Source organism: Chlorocebus sabaeus, chromosome 7 (assembly GCF_047675955.1).
Source record: "Chlorocebus sabaeus isolate Y175 chromosome 7, mChlSab1.0.hap1, whole genome shotgun sequence".
Taxonomy (NCBI): Eukaryota; Metazoa; Chordata; class Mammalia; order Primates; family Cercopithecidae; genus Chlorocebus; species Chlorocebus sabaeus.
In genome coordinates, this window is record NC_132910.1 from 54,344,335 (window position 1) to 54,360,242 (window position 15,908).

A 15,908-nucleotide genomic window follows, 5' to 3' on the forward strand; every position below is an offset into this window, starting at 1 on the left:
CTGAGTCACCAGCTCTAGTTCTTACCTTAACCAGTTCAACATACTGATGTATAAGATGTCAAGCATTAAGGAATATAGACTGCATTCACTTTGAGTGCCTGTTACATGCCAGTCACCATATATGGTGCTGTTATAAAATGTTAAGATAAAACGCTTGAAATGGTTCTGACCGATTTTCTTTTAAAAAAGCAATAGTATAAAAAAGACAACACTGTCACATAAATATTTACTGACTATAGCAAATTTAATTTCAAACCCAGATACAGCAGAACAAATATAAAATTATCTAACATAGGAGACTTGGCTATATAATAACTCACAGAAAAAAGGTAGCTTCAGTTGTGACTGACTGCTAGTTTAATAAGTTAGCAAAGTATGGCTGACAAAAAAGCAAGTTGTTTTAATGACAAAACAATACCAATTCAATCTGCCTTTACAGAAACAGTTTTCAGCGTTACAGTACATTCCCAGCAGTAGAAAAACTTGGAAGCTGATATTCAGGTATGGAACATGGTTTGAAAAGAAATTGGAAAACATCCAAGAGGGTGAAAAACAGGTTTAAAATTTTAAAAACACTTGAATTATGGCAGCATCTGCCCAAGTTGTTTCTTTTTCTCCCTTAAATGATTCTACTCAATAAAGTTTGGGAAATGCTGCTGCTACAGAGTAGTCCCTCCATGAGATTCAAGTGCAGTATTTAAGCAGATGAAACTTTTATACAATGCTTTGCCTTTTGAAAAAGCTGTTTTGTACTTACTGAACTCATAAAATCATAAAACAATTAATGGTGAAATACTATTAATTATTACAACTCCACCTAGGATATTCATGCAAAGACTGGACAGCCTGTTACATATAACGGATGCCTATTAAAAGTAGGAGACCAGAATTGATCTACAGATCTAAGATTATACAACTTTAGACTGTCATTAGGTAGAAACAACCTATCATGGTTACATAACACATGACTAAAGATTTGTGTAAAAATTAACCCAGGAAAGCAAAATCAGATTTTTCCTAGAGTGGAAACCTCAGGATTCAAAAGCTCTATTAAGTTTAGGTATATTATACCATTCTTGGTAAAAAGGCAACAAGTTAGTGTGAGACGTCCAAGTGGTTTGGGATTGAAAAATACAGAAGTCAATTAAAACAAATTTTGCTATTATAAGATGAGATGAAGGTAACTCATTAGGCAAATAATGCCTACCCACCCCAATTTGAATTTTAACAACTTCTTACAAAGTATCTTTAATCACCACTACCTAGAAGAACAAAAATGATAAAAATAACTTTATTGCTTCCCCAACTCTTACCAAAAAGCTGGCATAATAAAAATACTCAGATAAGTAGATCTAAGAATGAAATTTTATTAGAAAATGAGAACAATTTAAGACTATTTCACTAGAAGTATTTTTACCTTTAGAAATTGTTAAAGCAGGCGACCACTGTGATCTTAGAATATCGAGACAAATGCTGCCATTACTGTTAATATTTGGATGATAAATTCTTGTTGTAAATGCAACCTAAAACAAAAACTTTTAAGTATTTTATTCAAATAAAAACAAACATCTTTTAAAGCAAAACTTAAAATAATCAAGTCACAATGTTAAAAATGTCATCCATTAGCATACAAGTTCTAAATATCATAGAAACTGATTTTTACAATCTGACCATAACCCCCCTGCCTCCTCTCTTTAAAATAGAAACCTGAACTTTTGGATAAAAATTTCATTACTCATGTGATGTAAAGTTCTAAAGGTTACTTTGGCCCTACCATGTCATGAATCAAAGGGCAATTTAAATGTATTTAATACATTCATTTAAAACAGCCCTAACTTTTGGATGTAACCAAAATTTGTAGACCATCTCATTTAAAGTTTCATTAAGTTACACAGGTACGCATGAGTCTTCATTTACACCGTACATAAAACAGAAACTTGAATCACAAAAATGGAAACCATCACAAATTGCACCTGTAACATTACTAAAGACTGTTATAGTGACATGTTTATGACCTTTGTATATTACCTTCTCTAGTTACTCATACAGGTTGAATTTATGTTAATGACTGAAAGTCAAGGATAATATGCTTTTAATACTTAATAAACCAATCAACTCAGTGCACTAAGCAACTCCACGTTTTCATAAATTTATACTTATGTATACAAAACTATAAGCATAATAAGCATATGTTGTAACAATACATGCAAATATAAATTGAAGTTGGACATTTGATGCCTACAAGACGACAAATGCCCAAAATCAGAATCTGTGTAACAATAATACAGATGAGGGGGGAGCTTCCACATGGTCTGAATCTTGCAACATTAAGGAAAAGGCAAACCTTATCCCTATTTACAAAGTTCAAACTGAGGTCTAGCTCTTTAAACCAAAGTTTAAGAGTCAGCATCTATACATCAGTGCCTCAATTCAACATACATATTCAGCCTAGGCAGAACCCTATCGTCCAAGAATGCTCTATTCCTTTGAAATAAACCATAAATCTATACTAACAGATTGTGAGGGAAAATACTTGCCTTAGGTGGTTTGAAGGGGTAGTCTGTAGGAAAATGAATTGTCAAAAAGAATACACCGCCTTGATATGGACTGTCATTCTGTAAAAAGAAAAGTATGCTTAACTGAAATTTAAAATATTATTGCTAAATATTCTGTAACATTTGTTTCCAAGCATTTCTCTAATAATGAACCAAAATCACTTATTTACATTGTAATAAACATTCCATGAAAATTCAGTCTATAGTAATAGAAAAAAAAAACACTTAAAACTTACACAGGTCACCAAAATGATTTTTTAAAAAGTTATCAAGAAACACAAGTATTCTAGATCTCAATTCTCAGAGGAAAAAGTACACATAGCAATAAAGCCTACATCATCACCTTTCAGAATAATATGTAAATAAAATTTTACAAGTGTAGATTATTTCTTCCAATAGTCAGATGTGTACAAATGGCTTTACAACAGTCCATTCTGCCTATTGGCAAACCAAATGTAAGCTATTCCAGGTAACTAACACACACCTTCAAGAGGAGAACAGAGAAAAGCCTAAGCTTCTCATTTTTAATCAATACCAGAAAATAGATACATTGTCCCTATTTTATGCATGAGAAAAATGAGGCTTAAAGAACTTAGTCTAGTGGACAAATGGTAAATGATAGAACCAAGATTCAAACACAATTCTTTTGAAGACCACTTAATGACCAGATACTGACCTACTCGGGAATTTAAAGCTAAAATGTGGAATGCCTAACTGCCTCTGAGTATGCAAAGAACCAATCCAAAGACATGTTTTAAAACTTACATGAACTAGGTTTTTACCAACACTCATTCCCCTCTATTAGAAAGGCTTTGTGTATACAGCTATATGAGCCTTTCACTATGCCCATTCTGGATGTCAAGCACATAAAAAATAGGCCTGACACTAACACAGCTCATCTAATTCCTACACTTCTGTAAAATAATTAAACATTAATTCAATTAATCTAACCCCTTGCTATATACTGTATATGTGTAAGGGATCCAAAGAGCATTTTTTTTTAATCTTTATGAGCTTAAACTCTGATAGACATGTAAAGTAACTGCAATGAAATATTATAGATATCATGAAATATGAACAAGGGACATGTGGAGCTCAAAGAAGAAAGTTCAATTTATTAATGAAGAATCAGGTTCAAAGAAATACACAACTAGTAAATGGAAGAGCTTTTGTTGTTTGTTTGTCTGAGACGGAGTTTCACTCTGTCACCCAGGTTTAAGTGCAGCGGCGCAATCTCGGCTCACTGAAACCTCTGCCTCCTGGGTTCAAGCAACTCTCCTACCTTAGTCTCCCTAGTAGCTGGGATTACAGGCATGCATCACCACACCCAGCTAATTTTTGTCTTTTTAGTAGAGACTGGGTTTCACCACGTTGACCAGGCTGGTCTTGTGGCCTCCTGATCTTGTGACCTCCTGATCTTGTGATCCACCTGTCTCGGCCTCCCAAAATGTGGAGATTATAGGCATGAGCCACCATGCCCAGCCAGAGCTTCTATTTAAATTAAGTCCTCCTCCAACTCCCAAGTTTTCCCTTCTTTTTTTGGTGGGGGTAGAGGGGGGGAATGGGAACGGGACGGGGGACAAACGAGACACAGATTATTGTCTTGCTGTGTGTGTGTTGCCCAAGCTTGAGTAAAATGGCACAACCTCAGCTCACTGCAAGCTCTGCCTCCCAGGTTCAAGAGACTCTCCTGCCTCAGCCACCTCAGTAGCTTGGATTACAGGTGCACCAACATGCCCAGCTAATTTTTTATTTTTAGTAGATGCGGTTTCACCATGTTGGCTGAACTCTAACTCCTGACCCCAGGTGATCTCCCTGCCTCAGTCTCCCAAAGTGCTGGGATTACAGGTAACAGCCACCGTGCCCAGCCCCTTTTCATATTTTCTGTAAAATATGGAACTAGAAAACCACTCCAGTCACTTAGAATGTGACCTGAGTTTATTAGATTAACGTATCTTTGTTAAATACAGTTATATTAACTTTGAATAGATGCTTCAAACAGCATATACTTTCACCTGATCTGATACTATACAAGACAGTTTTTTTCTGTGTAAAATTAACAACTTAAGGGAATCTCAAAGTTTTGTTTTTGTTTTTTTTTTTGAGACAGGGTCTTGCTCTGTCGCCCAGGCTGGAGTGCAGTGGCACAATCTTGGCTCACTGCAATCCTCTGCCTCCTGGGATCAGGTGATTCTCCCACCTCAGCCTCCTGAGTAGCTGGAACTACAGGAGTGAGCCAGCACAGTCAGCTAATATTTTTTTGTCTTCTTAGTAGAGATGGAGTTTTTTTTTTGTCTTTTTAGTTGAGAGGATGGTCTCAAACTGCTGAGCTCCACTGATCCACCCACCTTGGCCTCCCAAAGTTTTGGGATTACAGTTGTGAGCCACCACCCCTGGCCCCAAACACTGAAGTTTTAATAATCCAATTCCAGAAGTTCTTTGTAAGCTTTCATTTCAATTTTCATAAAATCAAATGCTGTCTACGATGCTTCTGAAATAAAGGCAATCTGCTGATGGGATTTAGGCAAAGCCAAATTTCATTTTGTTTGTTCAGAGAAAGAATTTTATAAAGAAGGCAAAATATTTCAATGTTACAATTTAACACTAAAGTTCTGCCATACCAAAGAGGAAGAACTACAAGGTTCAGAGATAATGAAACTAGGCCATATAAAAAACTGAGACCCTACGATATTTAAATTCTATTATGGATCAGCAGCAAACTACACCAAAAGAAACAAAACCCCGAAGAATAAGGAACACTGTGATCAGCAAATCGACTAAAATCTTACAAGTCCGGAATTTATATTAGATTTCTTCAGAAACCTTCTACCTGTTTTGCTCTCATCAGGGCAAAGTTGCTTCCTTACAGTGCCTCAGCTCTTCCGTGGCAATAAAATGTTGGTATTCTTTTTTTCTTTTTTTTTCTAAAGTGGTGCTGTCGCCCAGGCTGGAGTGCAAGTGGCGTGATCTTGGTTCACTGCAACCTCCACCTCCCAGGTTCAAGTAAATTCTCGGGCCTCAGCCTCCAAAGAAGCTGGGATTACAGGCATGCACCACTACACCCAGCTAAAAATGTTGGTATTCTTATAGGTTGATTTTCCACTCTTAACTGCCGACCCATAACAATTTGAGTTGCAAAATACATCTCTGGTGCAGTTATCCACTCCAGGGCATATATTCAAATGCCTACTGGTATTTCTACTTGGGTATCTCATCTCATGTGTCCAAAACAAACTCCTTGTCTCCTCAATTCCTTTTTTCCTGTTTATTAATAGCAAGCCATAACTGAAAGCCACAAACCAGGATTTCATCATCGACTTCTTCCTCTCTCATCTCATCAGAGTCAAGATAGTTATCAAATAAGATCTTTAAAATTTCTTGACCTTGCCTCTCCTTTATGCCACTGTCACTACTATCTTAGTTCACGATGTCATCTTCAGCCTAGATTATGGCAAGAGCTTACTAATGATTATCCCTCCATCCTAATGATAAAGTGGTCTTTTAAAAATGTTTCTCCCCTGCTTGAAATCTACCATAGTTTTTAAGATATAACTCCAACTCCTAAGTGCATACGGTGCTTTATGATCTGGGTGCCCATCAATCTAGTTTCATCTTGTTTCTTCTATAGAACATGCTCTCTACTGCACATAAAATATTACATGGATAACACATCTTTTCCTCTCCCCTACTTGGAATATTCTTCCTTATAATATAGCCCTTCCTTTGTCTTATCTGCTCCCTACTCTTCTTTTATACCTCTTTAAGCACATAGTTACCATTACCCACCCATATATCTAACATTTACTTATATTTCTCTTTTATTAGACTACAAAGCTCCTGAATGAGTAAGGTAAAGATGGAAAAAGTCTTCAGGTATCAGTAACCTATGCAGGAAATGACATAATACACTTGAAATGAAAGTTGAAAAAATACCCCTTATGGATCAAATAAAATAGTACCTATAGGCCAATTATTTTAATTCAGATAGTTTTTCTGGTTGATTATGCTCAGGCTGCCAAAGGTTACATTTTTCAGCTACTTTCACATTTTTCACAGGTACTCTCTTCTACATCTCTGTCATAGATTAGGTGGAAGTTATTATTCTCTAAATCTATCTTTTTCTGCCAATTCCATTTCCAATAAAAAAAAAATTAAGCAAGTAAATATCAGAGGCAATAGGTAAGGAAGTCAATGTCTTCTAACTGCATCAATTCTTGTTGGAAACTAACCATAACATAGTAATGTCTAATTGCATCAATTCTTGTTGGAAACTAACCGTAACACAGTACCCCCGGCTCCCACCCCAAAAAAACCACACACACAAAAAACTAGCAATGCTGTCATTTCTTTCAAAGGTTTAGTTTTTAGTCAATAGTTGTGCTTCCGAAGTAGTTTACCTTCAGAAAGAATAAGCCAATACATTTGATTATTAAAACCAAGCAATTTTGCTACATAACTAAAAGATCTAAAGGATTTCCCAACAATTCACTAAAACCAAAGTTACTCTATTGAAACTTAAAATTAGATGGTATATTCACTAGAAAGTCAGGAATCTTCAGTTCTGTGGCACTGGCACCACTTTAAGAGACCTAAGTAGTAGTCCAAAGCAAAAGTGACATTGTTAACTGTCTATCTAGTTCTCCCACTAAATCTGTAATTTACGGGTTGCTTTGGGTCTCAACTGCTTGCTAGACAGAGTAACCACACTCACAAAATAAGCTACTATTTATCTTATACAGTGATGCTTTGTCACAAAGAAGGATTCAGAAGCCAAAAGAACAACATGAGTTGTTTCATTGGTACACTCCACAGTAAGCATATAGTTAACTATTTAAAGCTGGCATCTAAATTATGTGCTTACTTATGTACAAGACAATACCCATACTTTGGGTGGAATTTTATAACCTTTGACTCCGTCTTGAAATTACCCAGCCAACAGTGAGAACTAACCTTTTTAGGTTAGTATTTCAGCGAGTACTGCTACCAAAGTAAAACCCAGTAGTTGCGGTTGATCACGTTAATATTTAAACAGTTCTGAAAATCACATGCTTCTGTTTGTAAAAGCAGAAAGCTGCTAGTCATTATATTAAAAGAATTCAGCAAGGAACAGCCATCATCTGATATATTTAAAAAATGAAAAAAGGTAAATGTTTTCTGAAAATAAAAGCAAATTAAACTGCTAAAAAAAATCTGTCAGAATAAGCAACATCATTCTCTAAAAAAATTACTACCATACACTCATTTTTTGTTTCCTTTTGATTGTCTATAGGTATGCTCCTTGCCTTTTGGGAAAAACTAGTGTGTTGTTCAAAACAACAAAGTCTAAACTGTCAAGTAGAAAAACCAACTAGTTTTAAGGAGTTGGTTTTCCTTCTGCACACCATCCAATTACAAGTCTTAATTACCAACGCTTCTGTGCTTTCTTAGTATTGACAGTTTTTACAATCAAACTATCAACTACTCCCTGAATCAAAGATAAGCTTTATTTTAAGGCATTTTATTGAATTCTTTGAAAATTGGTAATCCAAAATGGGAAAATTCTAGAGGTTGCAAAAGCAACTGTTATACAAAACACTAGGTAGATAACATGGAATTGACCTAGTAGGCATTGTGGTAAACACATATCCCATCTAAAAAAGGGAGGCAGCTGTCATTCCATCCCAAGTCATTACTGCTTATGGAATGTGGGCCTACTCAGAAGGCTTTTATTTGAAGACTGCCAACTTTCAAAAACACTGCGTGGGCCAAACTGGGCAAGTCGACATTTAACTGCGCGTATTAAAATTACACAATTTTGCTACCAAATTAAAGTACTTTTAAAACAAAATAACATTTATAACAGTAAAAGTCGTCCTGTAATAACGAAACATACAATCCCAGCTTTGTAGTTTATTAAAACGATCCAGGACATTTAAGTATTAAACTTAGTATTTGTACCCCTGCCATGTCTTACTTTTAGTTTCTCTCCCTTTAGGGCACTAACATTTCAATTACTCTAAATTAATCCTCCCTATGATTTCCCATTAATTTCTCCTACTCAGCACTTCATTCACCAGTCACTTATTTTCCATCTTATCACACTTCGGCACTTGTTTAGGTATCTGTCTCCTCTAGTAGAGTGTAAGTTCCCTATAAGATTGACAGGGATGTCTGTTATGTTCATTTGTATCCTTATTACCTGGCACACAGTATGTACTCACATTTGAGACAGAAAAATGACTAAAGTTAGAATTACTAAATAATGTTGATTCAACCCATCTACTAACTCTAAGAGCATTTATTCCTTTAGAATTATAAATATTACTGACCACTGTCTCATCTAGTACATTATTGCTCTTTATGTTACTTATAAAACCACCAAAAAGGGAAGAAAATTTTCAGTAAGATACACAAGTAACTTAGAAAACAAATCTTTAAGCTCCTTACCAAGTTAAAAAAAAAAAAAAAAAAAAAGTTAAGTATTTGTGTAAGATACAGTCTTACCCCAGGATGTTTTAGTGCGCTCTAATTCTCTGAAATTCTTAGATGGTATCCATAATTCTGAATATTCAATTATCCAGCATATAGTTGCTTATCTACCCAGGATAGAAAGGAATTTTGCTATATTCAAAATATCACTTTCTGCCTAAATATATTCAAATTTTGCATAAAGTGAAATTCTATAAAGAATCAAATATCAAAATACAATTAAGCTACATTATTGGCAGCTACAGTACTAGACTCTCTGAGTAACACAACTCATGGCAGGATCAGAGCCAGTAACTTTGTCTCTATAAATAACAGGAAGTTCCACGACAATACTTTACACAGTGCTATGAAGAAAAACTGAACTGAGATATAGAGATGTTTGGTAGGTCATAGAGATGGCTATACTCTAGAATGTGAACACAGGGATAGACACAAAGTACACGTAACCAATGACTAACTCATTATGTTGTTTCTTTCAAATGCAGTACAACTATGGAATATCCAAAATAGAATTAACTACATGATAAACCTACAGACCAAGTTAAAAATTACAACCAAATCAATGCTGGATTTTCACTTAAAACTAAATTTATAAATTATTAATACTTACAGGTCCCATAATTGTGGCTTGCCAATGAAACACTAGAAAAAGAAAAAAAATCTGATTATCTAAAAATGCACAAGCTTAAAAAAATTAGGCATAAAAATCAACTTGAAAGTTACTTACTATCATCCCCAACCGGACCTGCAGAACATTGTGCTGGAGGGTCACGGGCCAAATCACTAAGTTCCTATACCAAGACAGAAAATGGGTGAGTCACACAAGCTTAATTTAAGAAAACATAAGCGAGTCCATTGCTTTCACCCACTTTCACCCTATTTTTAAAGGCACACTCCATCACAATTCACACAAATAATATAGTTCATTAGGAGAGAGAAAACATGCCTGAACATATGCTGAGACAATCATCTTTAAAGCTAGAGTTCATAAAAATATGTATGCACACACATTGATATGAAATTTTTTATTTGCATAAACAAAAGCCGACCTCTTACAAACCAAAATAGCTATAATTAGGTATTATCACAGTTTAAGAGCTTAGACCAGGGAGAGCTCAACATTCATGTTATTTGTCGAACTTCCAAGACCACTTTCAGAGGCCCTCAACTGTCTTAAATTCTTTGTTCTAATGAGAACACTTGGACACAGGAAGGGGGAGGGATAGCATTAGGAGATATACCTAAAGTAAATGATGAGTTAATGGGTGCAGCACACCAACATGGCACATGTATATACATGTAACAAACCTTCACATTGTGCACATGTACCCTAGAACTTAAAGTATAATTAAAAAAAAAAAAAAAATTCTTTGTTCTTCCTGAACCATCCTTCCTCCCCAATCCACTAACTCTATTTTCCACGTGAAAACCAAAAACACTCTCATGGGGCTAAGTACCCTTTTTGTTTTCTAATCTCCTTATTCTCTCAACTCTTTTTTTTTTTTTTTTTAACTCAACATCCTTTTATTTTTTTTTGAGAGGGAGTCTCGCTCTGTCACTCAGGCTCAAGTGCAGTGGCACAATCTCAGCTCACTGCAAGCTCTGCCTCCTGGGTTCACGCCATTCTCCTGCCTCAGCCTCTGGAGTAGCTAGGACTACAGGCGCCCGCCACCACGCCTGGCTAATTTTTTTTGTAGTTTTAGTAGAGACGGGGTTTCACCATGTTAGCCAGGATGGTCTCGATCTCCTGACCTCGTGATCCGCCCGCCTCGGCCTCCCAAAGTGCTGGGATTACAGGGATGAGCCACCACGCCCCGCTCAACATCAATTTTTAACTATTGAAATTCTTTTTTTTTTTTTTCAGATGGAGTCTTGCTCTCACCCAGGCTGGAGTGCAGTGGCGCCATCTCGGCTCACTGCAAGCTCCGCCTCCCAAGTTCATGCCATTCTCCTGCCTCAGTTTTCCAAGTAGCTGGGACTACAGGCACCCGCCACCACACTCAGCTAATTTTTTATTTCACCGTCTTAGCCAGGATGGTCTCAATCTCCTGACCTCGTGATAGAAATTCTGACCCTGAGAGCATACTTCTGTAAGTAGAAAGATGTTTGCTCTTAACATACAGTCTGCACAATTCCACATGAACGATTTATTTCCAACAAGTGTAGTTCACCATTCCATGACTTGTGCATAACAATATGAATTATCTACTATGAAAATATAGTTTATTAGAATATTTTTAAGATGGTACAGCTCCATCTTACCAATGATATAGCCAATGTCTAATAATCAAAAGTCAAAAAAAGACAATAAATAGAACCAATGTTAATACACTACTGCCTTCAACATTTTCAAACTAACAGTTTCTCTTTAGTCTATGGCATAAGTCAGTAAGGGCTACCCCTTAAGTCTAGGGACTACTATATCTTTCTCATATAAACATGGAAATAACAATGAAGGGTAAGGTTTAGGATTCCATCTGAACAGCAGAAAACCACTAGGTACATGCCTCATGCCTGTAATCCTAATACCTTGGGAGGCAAAGACAGGGATCGCTTGAGCCCAGGAATTTGACACAACAAAGAGAGAACAACAAAGAGAGACCCCCCTCTCTTCAAAAACGTTAGCTAAGCATGGTGATGCATGTCTGGGGTCCTAGCTACTCAGAAGACTGAGGTGGGAGGATCACTTGAGCCCAAGAGATCAAAGCTGCAGTGAGCTGTGATCATGTCACTGCACTCCAGTCTAGGCAACAGAGCTGTCTGAGACAAAAACACAAAACCCTGTCCCAGAAACAAAATACAAGACCAAAAAAGCAAGGCTGGGCGCAGTGCACTTTGGGAGGCTGAGGAGGGCGGATCACCTAAGGTCAGGGGTTCAAGACCAGTGTGGCTAACATTGTAAAATCCCATCTCTACTAACACCACAAAACTTAGCCAGGCATAGGGGCGCACGCCAGTAATCCCAGCTACTCGGGAGGCTGACGCAGGAGAATCACTTGAATCTGGGAGGTAGAGGCTGCACATCGCACCACTGCACTACTCCAGCCTGGGGGAAAGAGTGAGACTTTGTCTCAAAAACAACAACAAAAAAAACCCCAGAAAAGCTGAATGTACTCATAAACAAAAGACCCAAGTACTAGAAAGCAGAAGAAAAGATGCCTAAATAAAAAAGATATGATAGAGAAGCAGACGTGAGAGGATAGCTTGAGCGCAGGAGTTCGAGACCAGCTTGGGTATAACATAGGGAGACCCCGTTCTCCATAAAAAGAAAAAAAAGGCCGGGCGTGGTGGCTCAAGCCTGTAATCCCAGCACTTTGGGAGGCCGAGACGGGTGGATCACGAGGTCAGGAGATCGAGACCATCCTGGCTAACACGGTGAAACCCCGTCTCTACTAAAAAATACAAAAAACTAGCCGGGGGAGGTGGCGGGCGCCTGTAGTCCCAGCTACTCGGGAGGCTGAGGCAGGAGAATGGCGTGAACCCGGGAGGCGGAGCTTGCAGTGAGCCGAGATCCGGTCACTGCACTCCAGCCCGGGCGACAGAGCAAGACTCCGTCTCAAAAAAAAAAAAAAAAAAAAAAAAAAAAAGAAAAAAAAATTACAATACAGAACAATCTGGCCACTATCAACTGTCTACCACAATATCAAGGCATCCATAACTGCAGGAATTTAAAAATGGAAACAGATTTCCAAAGTGGGTACACGCACTTTCTTTCCTCAACTGTGATCTTTTGCCTCCCTGTGCAAAGTCAAGGACACAAAATGCAGAGTTTTCAGTATAAGCTCTCTCAGAAGGGTGCAGGGAATGGGAAGAAGAGCTAAACACCTTAATTTAACAAGGCATAGTGGCATGTGCCTGTAGTCCCAGCTACTCAGAAGGCTGAGGCAGGATTAAGCCCAGGTGTTTCAGGCTTGTGTGTGTTAAATGATCATGCTGGTGGACAGCCACTGCACTCTAGCTTGGACAATGTTTAATGCCTATTTTATACCAGTTTCAGATGATTTACTTTCATTCACTACATGGAATTTAAACACTTTGAAAAATTTATGTTAGGGTCCCACTGTGGCACTGACTTGCTTGGGGGAAATAAATGAGTCCTCTAAATTTTGTTCATTTTGTTAAATCTATTGGAAACCTTTAAACTAGGCTCTCAACAAACTGAGGGGTCAGAACAAAAAACAGCTCAGCTTTCGAGGCTTTTAGAAAATTAGAATCACTGAATACATAGCTTGAAAATCAGATAATGCTGACATCTTTCCCTACAAAACTGAGGAACTGAACAAATCAATCAATGTATGCTCCAACAGCACACAAGCCTGTATCTGTGCTTTAAATATTTCAATTTGTGGGAAAGCTCTTTCAATGGAGCTATTTTTATTGGGTAAGTTTGTATTCTGTACCAGAATGGAATAAAATTGAAATTTTGAGAAACACTGAAAAAGAAAAGACACTACATAAAATGTTTTTGTCTTGTTAAAAAAGAATTGAGACTTAGTCCCATTTAACAGGATTTGCTCTAAGCTTTTAAGACACCTTAGTTCCCATAGGGTATTTTGCCATTTAAAAAATTATAGTATTGTAGACTAGAGTCAATGGGGGTTATTAATTTAAACCTTATTAACCTCAAAAGTGCTACTTTTGACAAGATTAAAATAAGACTATTAGAGATATCAGCAAAACAGCATTGAGAGACAGGGCTAGGAAACTAGAGTACACAAGTATGGACTAAGAATAATTATACTACCTTTAAAAATGTTAAGATGATCAACACAAAGTTTTAACTGCTCTAATGTGTCTTTTTTAAAAATTAAGTTTTGATTAAAACTGTTTAGTAAGTCCACCAATCCTCTCCCCCTTTAAAAAAGAGATAGGAATCTATGTTGCCCAGGCTGGAATACAGTGGCTATTCCCAGGCGCAATCACAATCATAAGGCACTACAGCCCAGAACTCCTGGGCTCAAGGGATCCTCCTGCCTCAGCCTCTTAAGTAGCTGGAGTTGCAGGTACGCATCACTACGTACAGCAATTTGTTGAACAATAAATGCACATTTTTTTTTAACTGTAAAATGCAACACTGAATTTTGCTGATTGATTCCATGTAGGAAGAAGAGGTAATGCTAAGATTTTTGGCCTGAGCAAAGCATGAGGTAGGCAGTAAGTAAAATGGTCAACTTACAGGTGAAGTCTGTGGGCAGATGTAGAGATAAAGCAAGTAAAGTAAGATAATGTAAGTAAAGACTCAATTAGAAAAGTATATATACAAGTTAAGAACAGGCTGAGAACAAACACAAATTATCATTAATAAACAGATGATGTTTATGGCCATTAAACTTGGTGAGAGCACTCCAATAACAGAAGGTCCTAGGAGTGAACACTGGACTAATTTAATGCTAAGAAAGGGAATCTTGGCCAGTAACCTGAAAAGTTAAAAGAAATAATGAGTGTGAAGAAAGGCCTTGTCACAATAAACAACATGGCACAAAAAACAACTTGTCACAAAAAACAACCAAAATAGAGTAGACAAGGAGAACTGTCCTGATATACTGTGCCAATTCACTTTTGAAACTCATCACAACTGCTTACAAGGTTGCCAGAGATCCCAAGATTCACAATTTTAAGATAAGGGTATATCACACACCCTTTATATGCTTGCCTATATAGATATACCCTCACATCTTCCACATATTCAGGAAAGGAAGAAAATTCATTCCAAATACATTGATTCTGATCAGTGGGAATTACAAAAATTTGTATCGTAGTGCAACAATCTGTAAAAAATAAAAAAATAATAAAAAAAAACCCTACGTGGCTTTTGACCTTCAAAAAATTTTTAACAGAAAACATTAACTGAACCAAATCAGTATTTCAAAGATGCTTTTTTTTTTGAGATGGGGTTTCACTCTGTCATCCAGGCTGGAGTGCAGTGGCGTGATCTCGGTTCACTGCAACCTCCGCTTCCTGGGTTCAAGTGATTCTACTGCCTCAGCCTCCTGAGTAGCTGGGATTACAGGCACAAGGCACCACACCTGGCTTTTTTTTTTTTTTTTTTTTTTTTTTTTTTTGTAGTTTTACCAGAGATGGGATTTCGCAGATATGGCCAGGCTGATCTTGAAATCCTGACCTCAAGTGATCTGCCTGCCTCAGACTCCCAAAGTGCTGGAAGTACAGGCACGAGCCACCGCACCAGGCCTGCAGTCTTACTTTTAATCTTACTCAGGCCTACTTTTTCTCTGGGTTCTCTTCTCATCTCTGAAATAGGAATCACTATCTGGCACATAATGTACTAGGTACTTAACAAGCAGACCATGTGTACACCAGCCATCCTGAACCAAGATCCCTGGGCAAGGCTCTTAATTCATCTGTTATCGAACAAAAGCAAAACTGCTCCATACATGGGCCACAAAATATAACCCCTTGTTTACTTAAATTTTTGACCTATGTGATAAATCCTGATGCTCAGTTGTCTCAATGTCTTTGTAAGCATCTGAATATACCTAACACTGAAATAAGAGTTTAAGAAACTGACAACACAATCCAAGTTTTACATTTACTCATAATTACCGCAGTAAACATACTAGATTTTGCATTTAATACGTTTAGCGTAATTTTTTTTGTTGTTGTTGAGTTTCACTCCTGTCAACCAAGATGGAGTACAATGGCGCGATCTTGGCTCACTGCAACCTCTGCCTCCTGGGTTCAAGGGATTCTCCTGCCTCAGCCTCCCGCATAACTGGACTAGAGGTGCATACCACCACACCCGGCTAATTTTTTGTATTTTTAGTAGAGATGGGGTTTCACCATGCTGGCCACGCTGGTCTCCAACTCCTGACCTCAGGTGATCACCTTGGCCTCCCAAAGTGCTGGGATTACAGGTGTGAGCCACCG

The 15,908-nt window shown here is 37.4% G+C and overlaps 1 protein-coding gene across 7 annotated transcripts in view; it reads right to left on the reverse strand.

Annotated features, from left to right (window-relative positions):
• Positions 1 to 15,908, reverse strand: part of UBE2D3 (ubiquitin conjugating enzyme E2 D3) — a 32,652-nt gene that overhangs the window by 4,078 nt on the left and 12,666 nt on the right. For all 7 annotated transcript variants that reach the window (XM_007999423.3, XM_037990369.2, XM_073017525.1 and 4 more), the window contains 4 exons: positions 9,751 to 9,814; positions 9,634 to 9,665; positions 2,538 to 2,615; positions 1,418 to 1,523 (listed from right to left, as the gene is read on the reverse strand). In XM_007999423.3, coding sequence (XP_007997614.1) covers positions 1,418 to 1,523; positions 2,538 to 2,615; positions 9,634 to 9,665; positions 9,751 to 9,814 — 280 coding nt within the window. The remainder of the gene's footprint in view (positions 1 to 1,417; positions 1,524 to 2,537; positions 2,616 to 9,633; positions 9,666 to 9,750; positions 9,815 to 15,908) is intronic.